General features: G+C 42.2%; 1 protein-coding gene across 2 annotated transcripts in view; it reads right to left on the bottom strand.

Moving 5' to 3' along the window:
* The window catches only part of LOC115131712 (sterile alpha motif domain-containing protein 12-like), a 116,471-nt gene that overhangs the window by 79,764 nt on the left and 15,863 nt on the right, over positions 1–20,844 (bottom strand). For both annotated transcript variants that reach the window (XM_065020526.1, XM_065020525.1), the window contains exons 3-4: positions 9,100–9,299; positions 2,671–2,800 (exon numbers count right to left, since the gene is read on the bottom strand). In XM_065020526.1, the coding sequence (XP_064876598.1) occupies positions 2,671–2,800; positions 9,100–9,299 (330 nt within the window). The remainder of the gene's footprint in view (positions 1–2,670; positions 2,801–9,099; positions 9,300–20,844) is intronic.

Genomic DNA, 20,844 nt, shown 5'->3' with positions numbered 1-20,844 from the left:
CCCAGGCGTTGTAGGGAGGTCATACAGGCACGTGGAGGCCACACACACTACTGGGCCTCATTTAGACTTGTTTTAAGGACATGACATCAAAGTTGGATCAGCCTGTAGTGTGGTTTTCCACTTTAAATTTCAAGTGTGACTCCAAATCCAGACCTCCATGGGTTGATAAATTTGATTTCCATTGATAATGTCTATGATTTTATTGTCAGCACATTCAACTATGTAAAGAAAAAAGTATTTAATAAGAATATTTCATTCATTCAGATCTAGGATGTGTTATTTTAGTGTTCCCTTTATTTTTTTGAGCAGTATATATATATATATATATAAATAAATAAAAACACACTCCTAATCAACTTGTTTGTTTACACAGTTGTTCTCGAGCACAATACTACATTCATCATGATTTGAGTCCTCTTGTTGATTCTAATTGAGTGCAAAAAGATGCGCATGATATTTCCAAGAGATTGATTGGGCTGCAAATTGCATTGTGTGCCCGCTTGTTTTAATTGGATTCTGTTCATTAATGCTGGGTGGGATGATGAGCAAAATTACTAGCGTGTTTTGTGCATATCGTTATCGCTAATTGATCTTGAGACAACAACACCTCACAACTGCAGGTAATTACACTAATTGTGAGACAACATCTGAGTCACTGTTTGTTCCATTATCGGCGGGCTAATGAGGAAATGCATCATTTACAGACAACGTGCTAAGATTATCTAATATCTTATATCGAAGGTGATCGTCAAAGAAGTTTGAAGTCAGCCAAACTCGTGGTAATGGTCTCATGAGGAAAATTAAACTGAGGACAAAGGGCCCTTAATTCTTTACACAGAGCATCATTTTAGATTGTATTTGTTTACGTACAGTGCATTCGGAAAGTATTCAGACCCCTTCACTTTTCCACATTGTTACGTTACAGCTTTATTCCAAAATTTATCAAATAAAATTCTCAACCTACACACAATGCCCCATAATGACAAGGCAAAAACTGGTTAAGGAATATTTGCCAATTTATAAAAACTGAAATACCTTATATACATAATTATTCAGACCGTTTACTATGATTCGAAATTGAACTCAGGGGCATCCTGTTTCCATTGATCATCCTTGGAGAGGTTTCTATAACTTGATTGGAGGAGTCCACCTGTGGTAAATTCAATTGATTGGACATTTGGAAAGGCACACACCTGTCTATATAATATCCCACAGTTGACAGTGAAGGTCAGCCTAAAAACCAAGCCATGAGGTCAAAGGAACTGTCCGTAGAGCTCCGAGACAGGATTATTTCGATGCACAGATCTGGGGAAGGGTACCAAAAAATTTCTGCAGCATTGAAGGTCCTCAAGAACACAGTGGCCTACAGCATTCTTAAATGGGAGAAGTTTGGAACCACCAAGACTCTTCCAAGAGCTAGCCGCCTGGCCAAACTGAGCAATTGGGGGAGAAGAGCCTTGGTCAAGGAGGTGACCAAGATCCCGATGGTTACTTAAGATTCTCTGGTCTGATGAAACCAAGATTGAACCCTTTGGCCTGAATGCCAAGCGTCACATCTGGAGGTAACCTGGCCCTTTCCCTATGGTGAAGCATGGTGGTGGCAACATCATTCTGTGGGGATGTTTTTCAGCGGCAGGAACTGAGAGACTAGTCAGGATCGAGGGAAAGATGAACGGAGCAAAGTACTGAAAGATCCTTGATGAAAACCTGCTCCAGAGCACTCAGGACCTCAGACTGGGATGAAGGGTCTCCTTCCAACAGGACAACAACCCTAATCACATTGCCAAGACAACGTAGGAGTGGCTTCGGGACAAGTCTCTGAATGTCCTTGAGTGGCCCAGCCAGAGCCCGGACTTGAACCCGATCATTTATCTCTGGAGAGGCCTGAAAATAGCTGTGCAGCGACGCTCCCCATCCAACCTGACAGAGCTTGAGAGGATCTGCAGAGAAGAATGAGAGAAACTCCCCAAATACAGGTGTGCCAAGCTTGTAGCGTCATACCCAAGAAGACCCGAGGCTGTATTCACTGCCAAAGGTGCTTCAACAAAGTACTGAGTAAAGGGTCCGAATACTTAGTTTATTTTTTATAAATTAGCAAACATTTCTAAAAAACGGTTTTTGCTTTGTCATTATGGGGTATATTGTGTAGATTGATGAAGGGGAAAAAACTATTTTAAATCAATTTTAGAATACGGCTGTAAAGTACCAAAATGTGGGAGAAGTCAAGGGGTCTGAATACTTTGTATGCACTGTACATGTTACTGACATGGGATTTATCACTACATGTAGCTAGATCCTTTTACCGTTAATAGAAAGTAGCCTCATCCACATCTTTATGGAATGCCGCTACAGTGTGCTCTGGTTCAGCACATCGGCCCCAGCCATCTCAGTTTCCTTGTGACATAAGTGCATCATGGATGAAGTGCTCAATTTCGCCAGTCACGGCGAGTCGAGAGGGCGTCAGTACCTCACAAATAAACAAACATTGTCATGTAAATCAGTCGTGCGCCGAGAGGTTGAGTGCGTGGCAATTAGCCGTCTCGCCATTATGCGGCAGGTGGGTTGTTAGCGGGTGGGCGGGTGTGACCTTGCCGAGGGGCTCGTTGGAGGAGGGTATGATTGACATGACGGGAACCGCGACAGCAGATACTCAGGCTTTGGCTGGCGCACCTGTGATGTCATGCTGCTTGAAGGAGTCACTGTAGATCTGGTGCTGCTTGGGGCAGTGCTTCTTCAGCCACTTGCACACGTCCTGCTGGGTCCACAGGACCACTGGCTTGGACAGCTTTACATTCCCCGGCTGCATGGAGGGGAAAGACAACAGATGACTCATTAAGTCCAATATTGATGGCACATACAGTACGCATTAATACACTATACCAGTAACACACGAGAGACTACCTATACAGTGCATACACAAACAATACCAACCAATGCAGATAAAAGTAAGGGCCATTTGTTTCATCCTCATGGATGATCTGCATGTCAGTAATAGACAGCAGTACACAAGAGTAGCTAGCCTATGAACTATGTATGCCTAGGGTTAGAAATTACACAGTCCATGCCAATACCAATGATATAGCAATGTCTACGGATATGGTCATGAGCAGTTACGTATGTTACACAAGCAGCACTAAATGGAATCATGGTATAGTACTATTTAAAATCAGACCAAAGAGGACATACTGTAGATAATTTGATCCGACAACAACATGCAGCCAGGTGGATAGTTATGTTGCCTAATCCCACAGGCATTCAGTCTGCTTCCCGCTGAACAACCCGCCACTGTAGCTAAAGTGCTGGCGTCGCTTCCTTTTGATTGAGGGGCTACTAAAATTACAGAGCCACCCCTTCCTCCCACTCCAGTCAACGGCGGCTCGCTGTGCAGCACAGCGATAAAACATGCCTCCATCTAGGCTAGCATAACACAGTACCCACAGCATTGCACTGTCTGTACCTGACTGACTAGAGACAGGGAAGCAAGACAGATATAGAGAGAGCACCACCGGGGAAGACCGTCATTCTCCACGTGCCAAGTATAGTTAGAGTACAGACAGACGACCGACATGACTGCTTTGGCAGGCCACAGAGACGCTGAATCTGCAGGTAAGGAAGCGATAGGAGACCTCCGCTGAGGGGCAACAAAATCCCACGTTAACCATTAAATTACAGCTCAGCACTAATTAACTCTGACTGGCAGCCTGAGGCGTATGAAAGAGTACAGTGCAGGAAGGGGAAGGAGCTAGTGTCGTTCTGGATGGCTTAGCCAGAAACACTACCATGATGAGCCAGTAGGGAGGAATGGAGCGAGAGCGAGCATATGTACACACACACACGTGTATGTACACACAAGTATGGTGTGCGTGTGACAGAGAGAGTTAAAGAGAAGGGACAAGGCTGGAAAGAGGATTGATAGATGACAGGAGAGAGGGATTAAGTCAGAGGCTTTGCTCACTACTGCTCAGGGGCGAGTGTGTGTAATGTGAACTGCCCATGGTGAGCTTGGTGGGAACTGCAACAGTTCCTGAGTCAATATGACATCGTACTGTAATGTAGCACAGAGCAGTGTTTCTGGGACTATAACTTTGTGTGAGGCTATGCCCGCCAGCCATGGAACGTAAGAGAGAAAGAAAGAGAGCGAGAGGAAAGGAAAAAAAATCCACATAAATGCACTTGAGACAGAGCCAATTAGAGACTTGAGTGACAGCGCTGGTGTGCGACGCGAGAAAAAGCTAGCTTCATTTCTAAGTGAGAATATGCCTGTGAGCACACGCTCGCAAACACAACAGTCAATCTGTCCTTGGCATATTTAAAAACACACTATGCATTTCAGGTGTTTCTCATGTTACCTTAGCAACAGAGCAAGGACAACTTCAAAAACAAAACACAACAAATAAGAGAATTTCAACCCACAAAGCCAAAATTGAAACATACAGTACACCCAGACTACTACCAGGTGTAATGAGTAGGATACTAAAAGCCTTACAGGTGGTTAATAAATTACTTACATTCATTTAAAGTAATACCATTATTACAATAATGTAAAGGCATTTCAGGGGTTCTCGTAGTGTTGGCATAGCTCCACTACCATGTGTAGCCTAGTAAGTACACTAAACTGCCCTACTAAGCAAAAGAGCAGCAACTGTGCATTTGGTCAACAAAAAACAATTATACATCAACTACATGCTTTATCATGTAGACATATAGCCTGACTCCATTGTGTTGCATAGAAACGTGTGCGAGTGTGTGGGGGGGGGTCATGTTTGCACTAACTGCCATCACGAACTTCAGTTACTGCCAATTACCTTGGTTTCACTGAGCTTTGGGCTGCAATGTCTACAGTTTACCTTGGTATTATGCCTTGTTCTTTGCTGATACAAGAATCAAACTATATGACAGACAGCCACATACAAATAAATACATTAACAAGTTTGTGTAAAAAAAAATTTTTTTTTAAATCAGCATGGAAACCAGTGGTTGTATCAAGCAAGAAGGCAGTACCTGCCGTCTAGAGTCAGAGTCAATATTAATAAAAAAAAAAAATAACCTCATAGTATGACAACAGATCTCCAGTGATTGTGCTTACAATTCGTTTGGCTGGACAATAAAAATAAAGTCATTTTACTCTTTTCCTTGGTAGGGCAGTATACAGCTCTGGCATTCTCAAACATACAGCGCCACCTAGCGAATAAATGACCACACCGCATCATTCCATTGATACAGTACACAATTATTTCCTCAGTGATGAGGAAATAACGATTAGCGTCACGCTGACCGAATAAGTGTGTATTTGAGACATTAAGCCCATCTCGTTCCCTCCCTATCCCCTCCGTAGCTCAATGACCTAGTTCGGCATTGCGGCAGGCGTGGCCTGGGCCCATAGTTTCTCTCTCCCCGAAAGCTCAAAGGCGCAGAAAAGTCGCTAATTATTCAATTTCACTGCGGGGATAAATCAAGCTAGGCTGTCTCTATATGTGGACGGTAGGCCGTGCGGCAAGGGAGAAATAACAAGCTAAGTAAATTAATAACCATTTTAAAGACACTTCCGGGTTGAAATTGGAACGAATGACATTTTATTTTCGTGTCAAATCGAGAATTGGCAAACCAACCCTTATGGGATTTATTGAAACAAACATTACAATAATTCACTATGGTAATTAAATTACAATTCTCCCGGCGTTCTCTGCATTGCACCTCAGTGATTTTTTAAATAAAAAAAAATCTATACATAATAGTAAATAAGTTTATCCAAACAATAATTACACCCCTAGAGCAGTAAAATAACGTACACCAGATACATACAAATAAACAAGTCACTTGAACCCAGTCTGACACAAAGAGAGGATTCATATGGTAGTCAAGCCTACACACACACACAATATTTTTTCAATTTAATTATAGGTAGACATTTTTCCTTTTATTCCAGGCTATCTAAATATTCCGCAAACGGAAATACACAATGGACAAAAAAAAACATTTCCATTTCTCCTCATCACTCAGCCACATAATGCCAGGGTATGTCTGTTGGGCTTTCTGGAATAAGAGCAAGAGGATCAAGTTAGTTCCATTCTCTATTTCTTTGAGGTCGCAATAATAACAGTCTTTCATCTTCCATTTAACCACAATATACCAACCTGTTTCAATACGCAGAGACAATATTCCTGATCTGACCTGTTTCAATACGCAGAGGCAATATCCCTGATCTGACCTGTTTCAATACGCAGAGGCAATATCCCTGATCTGACCTGTTTCAATACGCAGAGTCAATATTCCTGATCTGACCTGTTTCAATACGCAGAGTCAATATTCCTGATCTGACCTGTTTCAATACGCAGAGTCAATATTCCTGATCTGACCCGTTTCAATACGCAGAGGCAATATCTCTGATCTGACCTGTTTCAATACGCAGAGTCAATATTCCTGATCTGACCTGTGCACATAGCAATCTCTTTTTAGGTAGGTTATACATAATATATATCCCTCACACACGTATTGGATTTACAAGCAGTGTGGAAACAGACTATTGGGACACATCAAAAAAAGAACATACACAACACTGGCTTTTAATTCCCTGACCTTGGGAGTCAATATGGGTGCATTACAAAGGGCAATAAGAGTTGGTGACTAATATATTCCTTTGGGCATGATTTTATATTATATTTTATATTATAATATATACACTGAACAAAAATATAAACGCAAAATGTTGGTTTCATGTTTTGTGAGCTGAAATAAACAATCCCAAACCTTTTCCATACGCACAAAAAGCTTATTTCTCAAATTTTGTGCACAAATTTGTTTACATCTGTTAGTGAGCATTTGTCCTTTGCCAAGATAATCCAACCACATGACAGCTGCGGCATATCAAGAAGCTGGTTAAACAGCATGATCATGGGGCCTCCCGAGTGGAGCATCGGTCTAAGGCACTGCAGTGCTTGAGGTGTCACTACAGATCCCACGAGGCGACACACAATTGGCCCAGCATTGTCCGGGTTAGGGGAAGGTTTGGCCGGCCGGAATTCCCTTGTCGCATATCTCTCTAGCGACTCCTGTGGCGGGCCGGGTGTATGCACGCTGACACGGTCAACAGTTGTACGGTGTTTCCTGCAACACATTGGATGCGGCTGGCTTCCGGGTTAAGCGAGCAGTGTGTCAAGAAGCAGTGCAGCTTGGCAGGGTCGTGTTTCGCAAGATACATGGCTCTCAACCTTTGACTCTCCCGAGTCCCTACGGGAGTTGCAGCGATGGGACAAGACTAACTAGAAAAAGGGGTCAAACGTTGTTTGTTTTTTAAAGAATACAGCATGATCATTACCTTGTGCTGGGGACAATAAAAGGCCACTCTAAAATATTCAGTTTTGTCACGCAACACAATGCCACAGATGTCTCGTGTGCAATTGGCATGCTGACTGCAGGAATGTCCACCAGAGCTGTTGCCAGAGAATTTAATGTTAATTTCTCTACCACAAACCGCCTTCGTCATTTAAGAGAATTTGGCAGTACGTCCACCTGGCCTCACAACCGCAGACCATGTGTAACCATGCCAGCTCTCCACATCCACCTGCGGGATCATCGGAGGAGTATTTCTGGCTGTCATAAAGACCTTTCGTGGGGAAAAACTGATTCTGATTTGCTGTTCATATAAGGAAAATGGTCGTTTGAAATAAATTCATTATGCCCTAATCTATAGATTTCGCGACTCTGCATGGGCGCTGCCAAGGGTGGGCCTGGGAGGTCATAGGCTCACCCACTGGGGAGCCCAGTCATGGCAGCACCCATGCAGAGTTGTCAAATCCATAGATTAGGGCCTAATGAATTAATTTCAATTGACCGATTTCCTTATATGAACTGTAACTCAGTAAAATCATAAAAATTGTTTCATGTTGCGTTTATATTTTGTTCAGTATATAACACATGCCATTTAGTAGACACTTTTATCCAAAGCAGCTTACAGTCATGTGCGCATACATTTTACAGATGGGTGATCCCGGGAATCGAACCCACTATGCTGGCATTGCAAGCACCACGCGCTACCAGGTCATGCTTTCAGTCGATGCGGTTGCTTAGCCACAGAGTTTCCCTATTGGCTGAACTGCACCTTACTGTGCTGGCTCTGACATTTTTTTTTCAAACGTGTTCCAGCAACTAGAGGTATGTGTAGCCTGGCCAGAGCAGTACAGCTTGGCTCAGTAGTGTTAAAAGGGGATCGAAGTCATGAACTCAACAGACGGAAACTGTACAACGTGCATGGTTGAAAATAGTTTGGCATTAAGACATCCTAACATTATTCCTATAGATTTCTAATCTAGTCCATGCAGTCATGACATTATTTTTCAAATGAACCTACATGGTGGTTTATCACTCTTATTTGTATACTGTAGAAACATAGAAGGCCTGCGCCACGCAGTGAGACAAAAAGCATCCTAGTTTTTCCAATCAAAGGCGTAGCTACGTGGAGCTTCTCGAAGGACATAGTCTGGGTGAAAGCAGTTCCAGTTAGCCAGATCGAAAATGACAGATAATTTTCTCATCTCCCTTCAGAGACAGAGGCGGAAAGAGGAGGAAATGTCCGGTCCGTTGCCTCGACAGGATGCTATTTTTGGAGAGGAAATAAAAACAAAATCTCCACTGACGACAACCTTTAATCTAAGTGAATAGTTCTCAGGAAACATTGAATAAGGGCTGTCGAAAGACCGCAATGGTTAGGTGCCAGAAAGTGTGCAGTAAGGAAGTAATTATTGAAATCAAGATGGGCAATTAAAATTGGTTAGAATTACATTCTTGAAAGTCTGTAAAAATGTGCAACCGTACAGCAAAAGGGCGGGACCTGTTACTAATATCCCAAAATTAACCTACAAATCTATTACAGACCAATGATCGTGGTACGAGTGGTCACCCCAGCCTGGTACCTATCCTGTCATTCGTTATAGCAGACTTTCACACCGGCTGTACCATATATTTTATGTGCTCCAACACCGTGTACACCTGAAACTAGTCAACTAATCAGCCATTTGAATCAGTTGTGCTAGGGTTATGATACATAAAATATATGGAATGACTGGGTTGAGAAAGGCTACATTGAAGTCCCCCTGTTCTTACCCGGGAGAGTTCTGACTCGGAGACGGAGCGCTGGGGCAGTGAGTGGCGCTGGTACCCGGGGCTCACGTCCTGATAGGTGGGGCTGTCGTCGTCCAGCACGGCGCCTTGGTCCAGGGGCTGCTCCTCCAGGTGTGAGGTCACGTCGTCCGGGCACATCATCTGGTGGTCGATCCCATTCTGGCTCAGGTTGCAGTGGACAGCTGCAGGGATAAATGGGGAAGGACCGGACAAAGTTAAACTATATGACATTTGTACAGTATAGATGTGTGTACCAACCATCTTGCTGGTTGGTAATAGTTCAGAAATGCAACAAATAAAAAAATAAAACAATGGAAAAGTAAGTACTTGAATACCAGTAGCAAAGGTACCAGCGTTACCACATTTGAGTTCTTGATGCATGTTATACTATAAGAACATCACTAGAGGGCGGTACATAACAATTTGGTAGAGTGGCCAACACTATCTTACTTGGAGAAGATTCAACAATTAGCCCTAACATTTTGGTGTAAAGCTTTTATAACACTGACAATCATGACATAATTACACATATTGATAAAAGTAGATCGCAGGCAGTATTTGAAGTCAGAAAACAGAAAGTGCTGACAGGAGTTACCATGGTAGACTAAAGTAGTTTTACCATCCATCAGGCTTTTGAAAATGATCCAAAACAAATAAAACGCAACCTTATGTTTGAGGTCAAAGATTATAACGGTTTTCCTGCCTGTGGATTTTTTTTATTTTTTTTAAACTATTTTTCCGGCAAAACTCTGACCCAGTCTAACCACACACTATTTCTTTGAGGGTACACAAACTACACAAGCTGCATAATAACTTATAATGATTTCAATTAATTTCCTGCGACAGGCAAATATGAGTTGCGGCGAGATTAAAAAGACACGTCCAAAAATCTGACCCTGATGTAAGTCATGTTGGCACAATGCCAGGTGGCAGATAAGTGGCCCAGAACAAGTTTAGGCAGCTGTTACTGAGAGATTACAGGAAACCCAATAAGGAAAAAAAATCTAATTAGTTGTTTTTTTAAAAGCGTTTTTCCTCCAAGTAGAGTAAAAGGCGGCGAGACGCCCTTCTGATCCTGATGCTCTACCACCTCAGTCTATTTCTTGATGACACCACAATGTACAGCAGATATTACCACAAAGGGTTATTGACCCTGATGCTCTACCACCTGTCTACTTCTTGATGACACCACAACGTACAGCAGAGATTATTACCACAAAGGGTTACTGGACAACGTCCTGCTTGATTTGACGGACAATTATAGGCTACAAGACTAACTAATAAATCATTCAAATATGAGAGAAGTGTGTGTTTCAAATTTGAGCTGATTGAAATAAAATGCAAATTAGACAGCCAGACATGAACCCGAGGCAGTTAAATCCATGCAATAGTAAACTATTTTAAAAAACACAGAATCGCAGCAATACATGTGACCTGAACTCTATTGAACACTTTACAATGCCACTTCATTATCAATAGCAGTTGACAAGACTAGGTGATTACCAGACACATCTGGTGTACTTTCAGTTTCAAGCTGAAACTAGGCAGAAACCATGATGCATTCCCCTTTAAATAGAAAAGGGCAATACACATGTACACGAGGGCCATGTTTGAACCAAAGGCAATTTAGGATGCATGGCACGGAGCTAGCTATCCTCCTGCGCGCTTGTCGCCTCGCCCGTTCTTTTGCGCTCCCCCTCTAATAAATCGTAACGCATTGTAGGACTGGTGTTCAACCATTCTGGAGCAGCAGTGAATTATGTTAGATCTGTAAAATTACAGTAATATGGAAATATATTGAACGAGAGAGAAATGGATAGAGGGATGAAAGGAGCGGGAAAGATGGAGTTGCCTGGCTCTCTGTCCTGTTGAGGAAGAGGGCTCAGTGGGGGTTGAGGAAAAGGACGATTTCTTTTCTGCAATAGTCCAGAACGTTCACCCCCACTCCTTTTCCTCTCCGACATGCGCAAATGGTGATGGAAGAGAGCCGCAGCCGTCTGCTCCCCCTTTTCTCTCCCAATGAGGCCGAGTCAATGACGGGGAAAGGGAGCAAAGAAACGCATAGAACCACCATCTTGGCAGTTGGAATTACTATATCAGTGGTCTTTGGAAGGACAAAGGTTGGTCATGAATCCAAAGGTCGTACGAGAGTTACAACATAGCAGCCCTGTGTAATTATGTTTTATCACCTGTATAAGGACTCATATCACGCTGTTGTAATGGTATAGTTTCCACAACATAATCTTGGAGGGGTTTCTTTACTTATTTTAGCTCCGTGTACAGTACAAAGTAAGAGAAGAGAGCTAAGGACGGGGTGAGCATAGACCCTGATTTTAAGTCATACACAACTTCCATCTCAAATTTCCCTTAAAGATATACAATGATGAGCATTACACTTTCCCTCAGATGTTTTTAAAAAAGTCAGGCTCCATGAAGCCCCCAGATCATCCATGAAGCCCCCAGATCATACATGAAGCCCCCAGATCATCCATGAAGCACCCCCAGATCATCCATGAAGCACCCAGGTCCTGAGATCCTCAAAAGGTTCTACAGCTGCAACATCGAGAGCATCCTGACTGGTTGCATCACTGCCTGGTACGGCAATTGCTCGGCCTCTGACCGCAAGGCACTACAGAGGGTAGTGTGTACGGTCCAGCACATCACTGGGGATAAGCTGCCTGCCATCCAGGACCTCTACACCAGGCGGTGTCAGAGGAAGGACCTAAAAATGGTCAAAGACCCCAGCCACCCCAGTCATAGAATGTTCTCTCTACTACCGCATGTCAAGCGGTACCGGAGTGCCAAGTCTAGGACAAAAAGACTTCAACAGTTTTTACGGTTGAGCAGAGTATGTGCATACACTATGAACCAGAAACCAGGCCTGGAGAAAGACTAGCTGACTGTAGCCCTGTACACTACATTAGGGGCATCAGCCGCCAACTCCCAGGACATTTCCCAAAGGTGAAGTTAATTAGTGATCTGCTAGGGGGGGTGAGCTCTCGCCCTTTCTCCCTACAGGGGAGACCCGTGGGGGGGGGCTCCATAGACTCACTTTTATATGCTGATCTTTTAAAAACAGTAGCTTTGATCGCTAACCACAAATAATCCTTTTCATAAACTGCAGAAAAATCATCTTTACTTCTCTGTAGATCCTCTGAAAGCAAACAACTATTTTTGGGATTTTATGGACCGACGGAGTGTGGGTAATGGGTGTTGTATATTTGCATGCAGTCTTTTAGCATCCTCCATCTGTGGTTCACTCTGTCATCTATTTATGCATGCAGTCAGGGAAAAAAAGTATCCTAATCTCTCCAAAAAGTATAAAGCATAAGTGAGTCTCCACAACTCTCTACCCTAAAAGACTTTCAAGACCACATTTTCCATCAGCAGGGGGAAGGCACAGTCAGATCCTTGTTACACGCTTGCCTAAAGTAGTAATTGGAACATCTGAGCGGAAAAGGAGCTCATTGTCCCATATGGGGATCTTCACCTTGACTAAGCCAATGGGACAGGGGGGACTGTCTATCAATACTTTGTCATGGCTAGCTCAGCTTTGAGATGCATAGGTCATCTCAGCCAACGGGGCATTGAAATGCATGGGTCAACTTCGTCACAACACAGAGATGAGTAGGTCGTCTCGGTTACTATACTGAACAAAAATATTAAAATGCAACAATTTCAAAAAGACTGAGTTACAGTCCATAAGGAAATCCAGGCACTTGTCATCTCCGGTCTGGATTACTGCAACTCGCTGTTGGCTGGGCTCCCTGCCTGTGCCATTAAACCCCTACAACTCATCCAGAACGCCGCAGCCCGTCTGGTGTTCAACCTTCCCAAGTTCTCTCACGTCACCCCGCTCCTCCGCTCTCTCCACTGGCTTCCAGTTGAAGCTCGCATCCGCTACAAGACCATGGTGCTTGCCTACGGAGCTGTGAGGGGAACGGCACCTCAGTACCTCCAGGCTCTGATCAGGCCCTACACCCAAACAAGGGCACTGCGTTCATCCACCTCTGGCCTGCTCGCCTCCCTACCACTGAGGAAGTACAGTTCCCGCGCAGCCCAGTCAAAACTGTTCGCTGCTCTGGCCCCCCAATGGTGGAACAAACTCCCTCACGACGCCAGGACAGCGGAGTCAATCACCACCTTCCGGAGACACCTGAAACCCCACCTCTTTCAGGAATACCTAGGATAGGATAAAGTAATCCTTCTCACCCCCCTTAAAAGATTTAGATGCACTATTGTAAAGTGGCTGTTCCACTGGATGTCTTAAGGTGAACGCACCAATTTGTAAGTCGCTCTGGATAAGAGCGTCTGCTAAATGACTTAAATGTAAATGTAAATGTAATGTAAATGAAATCAGTTAATTGAAATAATTCAAATCCATAAATCTATGGATTTCACGTGACTGTACAGTCGTGGCCAAAATTTTGAGAATGACATTCATTTTCACAAAGTTGGCTGCTTCAGTGTCTTTAGATATTTTTGTCAGATGTAATTATACTTCAGTATTCCATAGTAACAAGTGTTTCCTAAGTGCCAAAGTATTTTATTGACAATTACATGAAGTTGATGCAAAGAGTCAATATTTAAAGTGTTGACCCTTCTTTTTCAAGACCTCCGCAATCAAATCAAATGTTATTTGTCACATACACATGGTTAGCAGATGTTAATGCGAGTGTAGCGAAATGCTTGTGCTTCTAGTTCCGACAATGCAGTGATAACCAACAAGTAATCTAACTAACAATTCCAAAACTACTGTCTTATACACAGTGTAAGGGGATAAAGAATATGTACATAAGGATATATGAATGAGTGATGGTACAGAGCAGCATACAGTAGATGGTATCGAGTACAGTATATACATATGAGATGAGTATGTAGACAAAGTAAACAAAGTGGCATAGTTAAAGTGCCAATCCGCCCTGGCATGCCGTCAATTCACTTCTGGGCCACATCCTGACTGATGACAGCCCATTCTTGCATAAGCAATGCTTGGAGTTTGTCAGAATTTCTAGAGTTTTATTTGTCCACCTGCCTCTTGAGGATTGACCACAAGTTCTCAATGGGATTAAGGTCTGGGGAGTTTCCTGGCCATGGACCCAAAATATTGATGTTTTGTTATCTGAGCCACTTAGTTATCACTTTTGCCTAATGGCAAGGTGCTCCATCATGCTGGAAAAGGCTTTGTTCATCACCAAACTGACTGACGGCACGTGTTTCTTTGCAGGTAACCATGATTGACAGAGGAAGAACAATGATTGCAAGCAATGATTCCCTCCTTTTGACGCTTCCAGTCTTTTATTCGAACTTAATCAGCATGACAGAGTGATCTCCAGCCTTGTCCTCGTCAACACTCACACCTGTGATAACGAGAGAATCACTGACATGTCAGCTGGTCCTTTTGTGGCAGGGCTGAAATTCAGTGGAAATGTTTGAGATTTAGTTCATTTGCATGGCAAATAGGGACTTTGCAATTAATTGCAATTCATCTGATCACTCATAACATTCTGGAGTATATGCAAATTGCCATCATACAAACTGAGGCAGCAGACTTTGTGAAAATGAATGTGTCATTCTCAACTTTTGGCCATGACTGTAGAGGTGCAGCCATGTGTGGGCATAGGCCCACCCACTTGGCAGCCAGGCCCACCCACTTGGCAGCCAGGCCCAGCCAATCAGAATGAGTTTTTCCTCACAAAAAGGTCTTTATTACATACCCCACCATGAGACGTCCATGTCTTTATCACAGGACAAGTTAAACGGTCAAGTTTGATATAATAAAAAATATATTACAAAACAGGGTAGGCAAAACTATTTAATACATTTCTTAAAATGGTCAGTAAATATTTTACATTTTGGATTTTAACGTCAATTATATAAAAACACGTACTCAGATTTTTGTAGTATGATGTAATTTATACCCGACTTTACATAATCTGATGTTTCTGTGTTGTGCCCGCCATCGGTTGAGCTACAACATGCTCTTGGATACAGTGTGGGTGTCATTTTAAAATCATTAGAAATCAAATTCATAGCATTGAAATTGAATTACATATATTTCTATGATTTCAATAGGTTTCCTATGGAAGATTTACAGTAGAATTTAAAAACAGATATTCCCATTCAATTCAACATTTTCTGATGTGTGGATCGCCATCTTTGTGGTACAATTTGAAAGTTGAAATGAACATTTGATTCCCATTTTAGTGCATTTAGCAGCCAAAATATGACACCCACCCTGTATGCTAGAGCATGTTGTCTCAAACATTAAAGTAACACATGAAGGTCAGTCAATGCGGAAAATTAAGAACTTGAAATTGTCTTCCAAGTGCAGTCGCAAAAACCCATCAAGCACCATGATGAAACTGGCTCATGAGGACTGCCACAGGAATGTAAGACCCTGAGTTACCTCTGCTGCAGAGGATAAGTTCATTAGAGTTACAGTACCAGCCTCAGAAATTGCATGATTCATTTAGAATTCAAGGCACACTTAACACACATGGCTACCACAGCATTCTGCAGCGATACGCCATCCTTTCTGGTTTGCGCTTAGTGGGACTAGCATTTGTTTTTCAACAGGACAATGACCCAACACACCTCCAGGCTGTGTAAGGGCTATTTTACCAAGGAGTTTGATGGAGTGCTGCATCAGATGACCTGGCCTCCACAATCACCCGACCTCATCCCAATTGAGATGGTTTGGGATGAGTTGGACCGCAGAGTGAAGTTAAAGCAGCTAACAAGTACTCAGCATATGTGGGAACTCCTTCAAGACTGTTGCAAAAGCATTCCAGGTGAAGCTGGTTGAGAGAATGCCAAGAGTGTGCAAAGCTGTCATCAAGGCAAAGGGGTGGTGATTTGAAGAATTTCAAACAAACAAATCAAAATATATTTTCTAACACTTTGGGTTACGACATAGATTCATGTGTGTTATTTCGTAGTTTGTTTTCACTATTATTCTACAATATAGAAAATTTGTAAAAGCAAAAAATGTAGAAATTATGAAACGTAGAAATTATAAAATAGTTTGATAACCCTGTTTGTAACCTCGTAAATTATATCAATCTCAACCGTTTATCTTTTCCAGTGATGAAGACATGGATGTCTCATGGTATGGTGGGGTATGCAAAATTAGGTCATCTTTGAGCATCTTGAATGTTTTGGCATTCAGGTCCAAAAAGTCACTTTCGGAGCATTTCTACAATAGGCAAATATGTATGGAAGGTTTAGTTCAAATCAAAAGAGGTGCTGTCAAAAAGTAATTTAATTCAAATGGATTTACCCTCATAGATAGATGCCAGCTACTCTACTACTCTACTTCGGTCGCGCCAGGTTGCTCTGGCCTAGTTCTTTGCCACAGGCTGTTTGTACAGGGCCTTGAGATTTATAGGTCAACTGTGCTGCTTGCATTGAGATGCATTTAGTCATCGCAGCTAACAGGGCCTTGGCATGCATGGCTTAGCTTTGTCACTACAGGATTGAGGTGTCAACTCAGCTGCTGCAAAGTTCAGGCATGAGTCAATATTGTTACCGTATAGGTAATTAGCGCATTAAGATTCATAGGTCAATTCTTTCCACATAGGTCATATACAACCTTGCAATACATGAGTTGGCACCAACAACTCTTTGGCCTGAATGCCAAGCGTCGCATCTGGAGGAAACCAGGTACCGCTCATCACTTGCCCAATACCATCCCTACGGTGAAGGATGGTGGGGGCAGTATCATGCTGTGGGGATGTTTTTCAGCGGCAGGGACTAGGCGACTAGTCAAGATCAAGGTAAAGATGAACGGAGCAAAGTAAAATAACCTTTATAAGAACCTGCTCCAGCACTCAGGACCTCAGACTGGGGCGAAGGTTCACTTTCCAACAGGACAACGACCCTAACCACACAGCCAATACAATACAATGCAGGAGTTGCTTCGGGACAAGTCTTCAAATTTTTCTTGAGTGGCCCAGCCAGAGCCCGGACTTGAACCCGATCGAACATCTCTGTAGAGACCTGAAAATAGCTGTGCAGCGAAGCTCCCCATCCAATCTGACAGAGCTTGAGAGGATCTGCAGAGAAGAATGAGAGAAACTCCCCAATTACAGGTGTGCCAAGCTTGTAGCGACATACCCAAGAAGACAAGGCCTTAATCGCTGCCAAAGGTGCTTCAACAAAGTACTGAGAAAGGGGTCTGAATACTTATGTAAAAAAATAAAATAAATTAAATATATTTGCAAAACAAAATCTAAAAACCTGTTTTTGCTTTGTCATTATGGGGTACTTAATACATTTTTCAATAAGGCTGTAACCTAACAAAATGTGGAAAAAGCCAAGGGGTTTGAATAGTTTCTGAATGCACTGTATTAGAGTACTCACAAACAACCTTTGATGCTGTTAACCATGTGCCTGACAGTACTGACAAGGTCTAGGATCTGATCTACACAAAAATAGATGATATGCTCGAGTGGGAGCATAACGACAGTGTTTAATATTTCAGCAGAACACAACACTCCCAGAACGGCACAACATTCCCAATTTAGCAACGGCGACGAAACAAAAAAGCGCCAAAAACAATTGTGACAGAAAAGTAAGCTTTGGGGCTTCAGCAGGTATGATAAACCTAAATTAGGAGGTTGACCGATTAGGATTATTACATTAAAAAAATGGGCAGATTTTTTTTTCTCTATAATATATAATAATGAAAATTACAACAATACTGACTGAACACGTATTTTAACTTAATATAATACATAAATCAAATCAATTTATTCTAAAATAAATAATGAAACATGTTCAACTTGGAATAAATAATGCAGAAACACTGTGTTGGAGAAGAAAGTACAAGTGCAATATGTGCCATGTAAAAAAGCTGAAGTTCAAGGAACTTAAAAAGTTTAAGTTTCTTGCTCAGAACATGAGAACATATGAAAGCTGGTGGTTCCTTTTAACATGAGTCTTCAATATTCCCAGTTCAGAAGTTTTAAGTTGTAGTTATTATAGGACTATTTCTCTCTATACCATTTGTATTTAATTTACCTTTGACTATTGGATGTTCTTATAGTCACTTTAGTATTGCCAGCCTAATCTCGGGAGTTGATAGGCTTGACGTCAATAAACAGCACTGTGATTCAAGTATTGCGAAGAGCTGCTGGTAAACACAGGAAAGTGCTGTTTGAATGAATGCTTACGAGCCTGCTGCTGCCTACCACCGCTCAGTCAGACTGCTATATCAAATATCATAGACTTACATTATAATATAATAAACACAGAGAAATACGAGCCCTAGGTCATTAATATGGTCAAATCCGGAAACTATCATTTTGAAAACAAATGTTTATTCTTTGTGAAATACGGAACCGTTACGTATTTTATCGAATGGGTGGCAACCCCAAGTCTAAATATTGCTGTTACATTGCACAACCTTCAATGTTGTCATAATTATATAAAATTCTGCCAAATGAATTAGTCTTTGTTTGGAAGAAACACAGTTCGCAACAAGCCAAGGGGCCCAAACTGCTGCATATACCGGGACTCTGCTTGCACTGGAACGCAAGAGAAGTGACCATTTCCCCTAGTTAATATTGCCTGATAACATCATTTGGCGAAGTAGGCCGTGATTTGATGATAAATTAACAGGCACCGCATTGATTATATTCAACGCAGGACAAGCTAGTTAAACTAGTAATATCATCAACCGGGTGTAGTTAACTAGTGATTATGTGAAGATTGATTGATTGTTTTTTATAAGATCAATTTAATGCTAGCTAGCAACTTACCTTGGCTTACTGCAGCCACAAGGTCCTTTTGAAGCTGCACTCGCGTAACAGGTTGTCAGCCTGCCACGCAGTCTGCTCGTGGATTGCAATGTAATCGGCATCCAAAAATGCAGATTGCTTTGAAACCATGAAATCGGTCTACCTCTAACCAGTACCCCCTGTATATAGCCTAATTGTTATTTTTTAAACTTTTGTTTATTTGGTAAATATTTTCTTAACTCTTCTTGAACAGCATGGTTGGTTAAGGACTTGTAAGTAAGCATTTTACAGTAAGGTCTACACTTGCTGTATTCGGCGCATGTGACAGTTTGATTCCATTTTTTGATTTGATTACAACATCACTAATTGCTTCAGCCATATTGTAGTCAATAAAAGCAGTTAGGATGGATAAGATATCATGCCAGATTCATGATGGTTTCACAAAGACGGTCTTCATATTCACAGAGCAGCCTATATTTAGTCAGTCACTGATTAGAGAACCTCCTATTCCTCCCACTAAGCTTGTGTAACTCCTAATTACTGATTCGATTTAAATTGGAAGGCATCCTTTTTTTCCACTGACGCACACTATGTACTGAGGTAGATTCCCACACAGCGATACAAGGATGATGTAACGCAGTCTAATTTTAGACCTGATAAATATGCAATTGATGCAAGGCACCGAGAGCACGTAACTGCTATGGTGTCCCATATGTACTATAACAATCAGCAAAACATTTTTTAGTTGTCTGTCACAATAATCAATTCACTCAGTCAAGGGCATGAATGACCTCTAAGAGGGTATGGTTTTTCCTAACTCTGGTGCATTTACCCCCTTAGTTCGTTTGGACTGGTGTGAACACTGTCCACACTCGGGAGCTCACTAAAACAATGCACCACCGTTCGCTCGAAAAGGATGGGCTCGGTTCAATTCGTACCGGGAGAGGATCGCTGCAGATGGAAACGCAGTCCCGACCAAACAGTCATGCATTATTATCGGTTGTTTGACTGCGAGCATTTGATATAATACAAAACGGTATTGTAACTTCATCTCTGAAACGTTGTGAGTAGCAGCGCATCCGATGCAGATTAGCGGAGACGGGAGCTATACTGGGGATATAGGCTATTCACGTCGCAGTTATAGTGGCTATTTGCACTCTTTTCTCACACATTGTTGGAAGAACAAAGTGAAAGTAATATTTGGACACAAGTGACGCTTCATGATCATCATACATGGATTTAACTTGAGCATGTTTGTCTAATAAACAAATGTTCATGGACATGTGGCTTTGTTTAGGACTTTTGTCAACTCAACCAGACCAAATGGGGTGGGGGGAAACAATGTAACTAACAGTTTGAATATAGCGCAAAACTAAGTGGAAATACTAGGGGGTAAAGAAACGTAAGAAAGTAGGACCTATTTTTGTCATGAATATGATTCCCATCTTCTTTGAATAAAGAACATGTCCAAAATGGCACCCTATTTCCTTTATAGTGCACTAGTCTTGACCAGTCTTATGAGCCCTGGTCAAAGGTAGTGCACTATAATGTAATTAGGGTGCCATTTGGGACATATAATTGAGTCAACCTACTGTGTACTTCTGCTTTGTCACAGCTCTGGATAACCATGTTCACTGAGCCCCATTCTGCGGAGTGATTGAAGCCGCGGCAGAGAGACTATTTCAAAGTCATTGATATAACGGTGGGCACAAATCGGGAACTGTCAGAGGAAGTCAGAGACTTACTTCCAGAATATTTGCATAAAATATATATTTTTTGTGCCATGACATCTTTCGCGTGCGGTTAGAGAGATATCTTGAGGTACTGTCAAGCTAGATGGGGCGGCAGGGTAGCCTAGTAGTTAGAGCGTTGGACTAGTAACCGGAAGGTTGCAAGTTCAAACCCCCGAGCTGACAAGATACAAATCTGTCGTTCTGCCCCTGAACAGGCAGTTAACCCACTGTTCCTAGGCCATCATTGAAAA

This window comes from Oncorhynchus nerka, linkage group LG7 (genome assembly GCF_034236695.1).
Source record: "Oncorhynchus nerka isolate Pitt River linkage group LG7, Oner_Uvic_2.0, whole genome shotgun sequence".
NCBI classification, from domain to species: domain Eukaryota; kingdom Metazoa; phylum Chordata; class Actinopteri; order Salmoniformes; family Salmonidae; genus Oncorhynchus; species Oncorhynchus nerka.
This window is presented reverse-complemented; position numbering and strand designations above follow the sequence as displayed.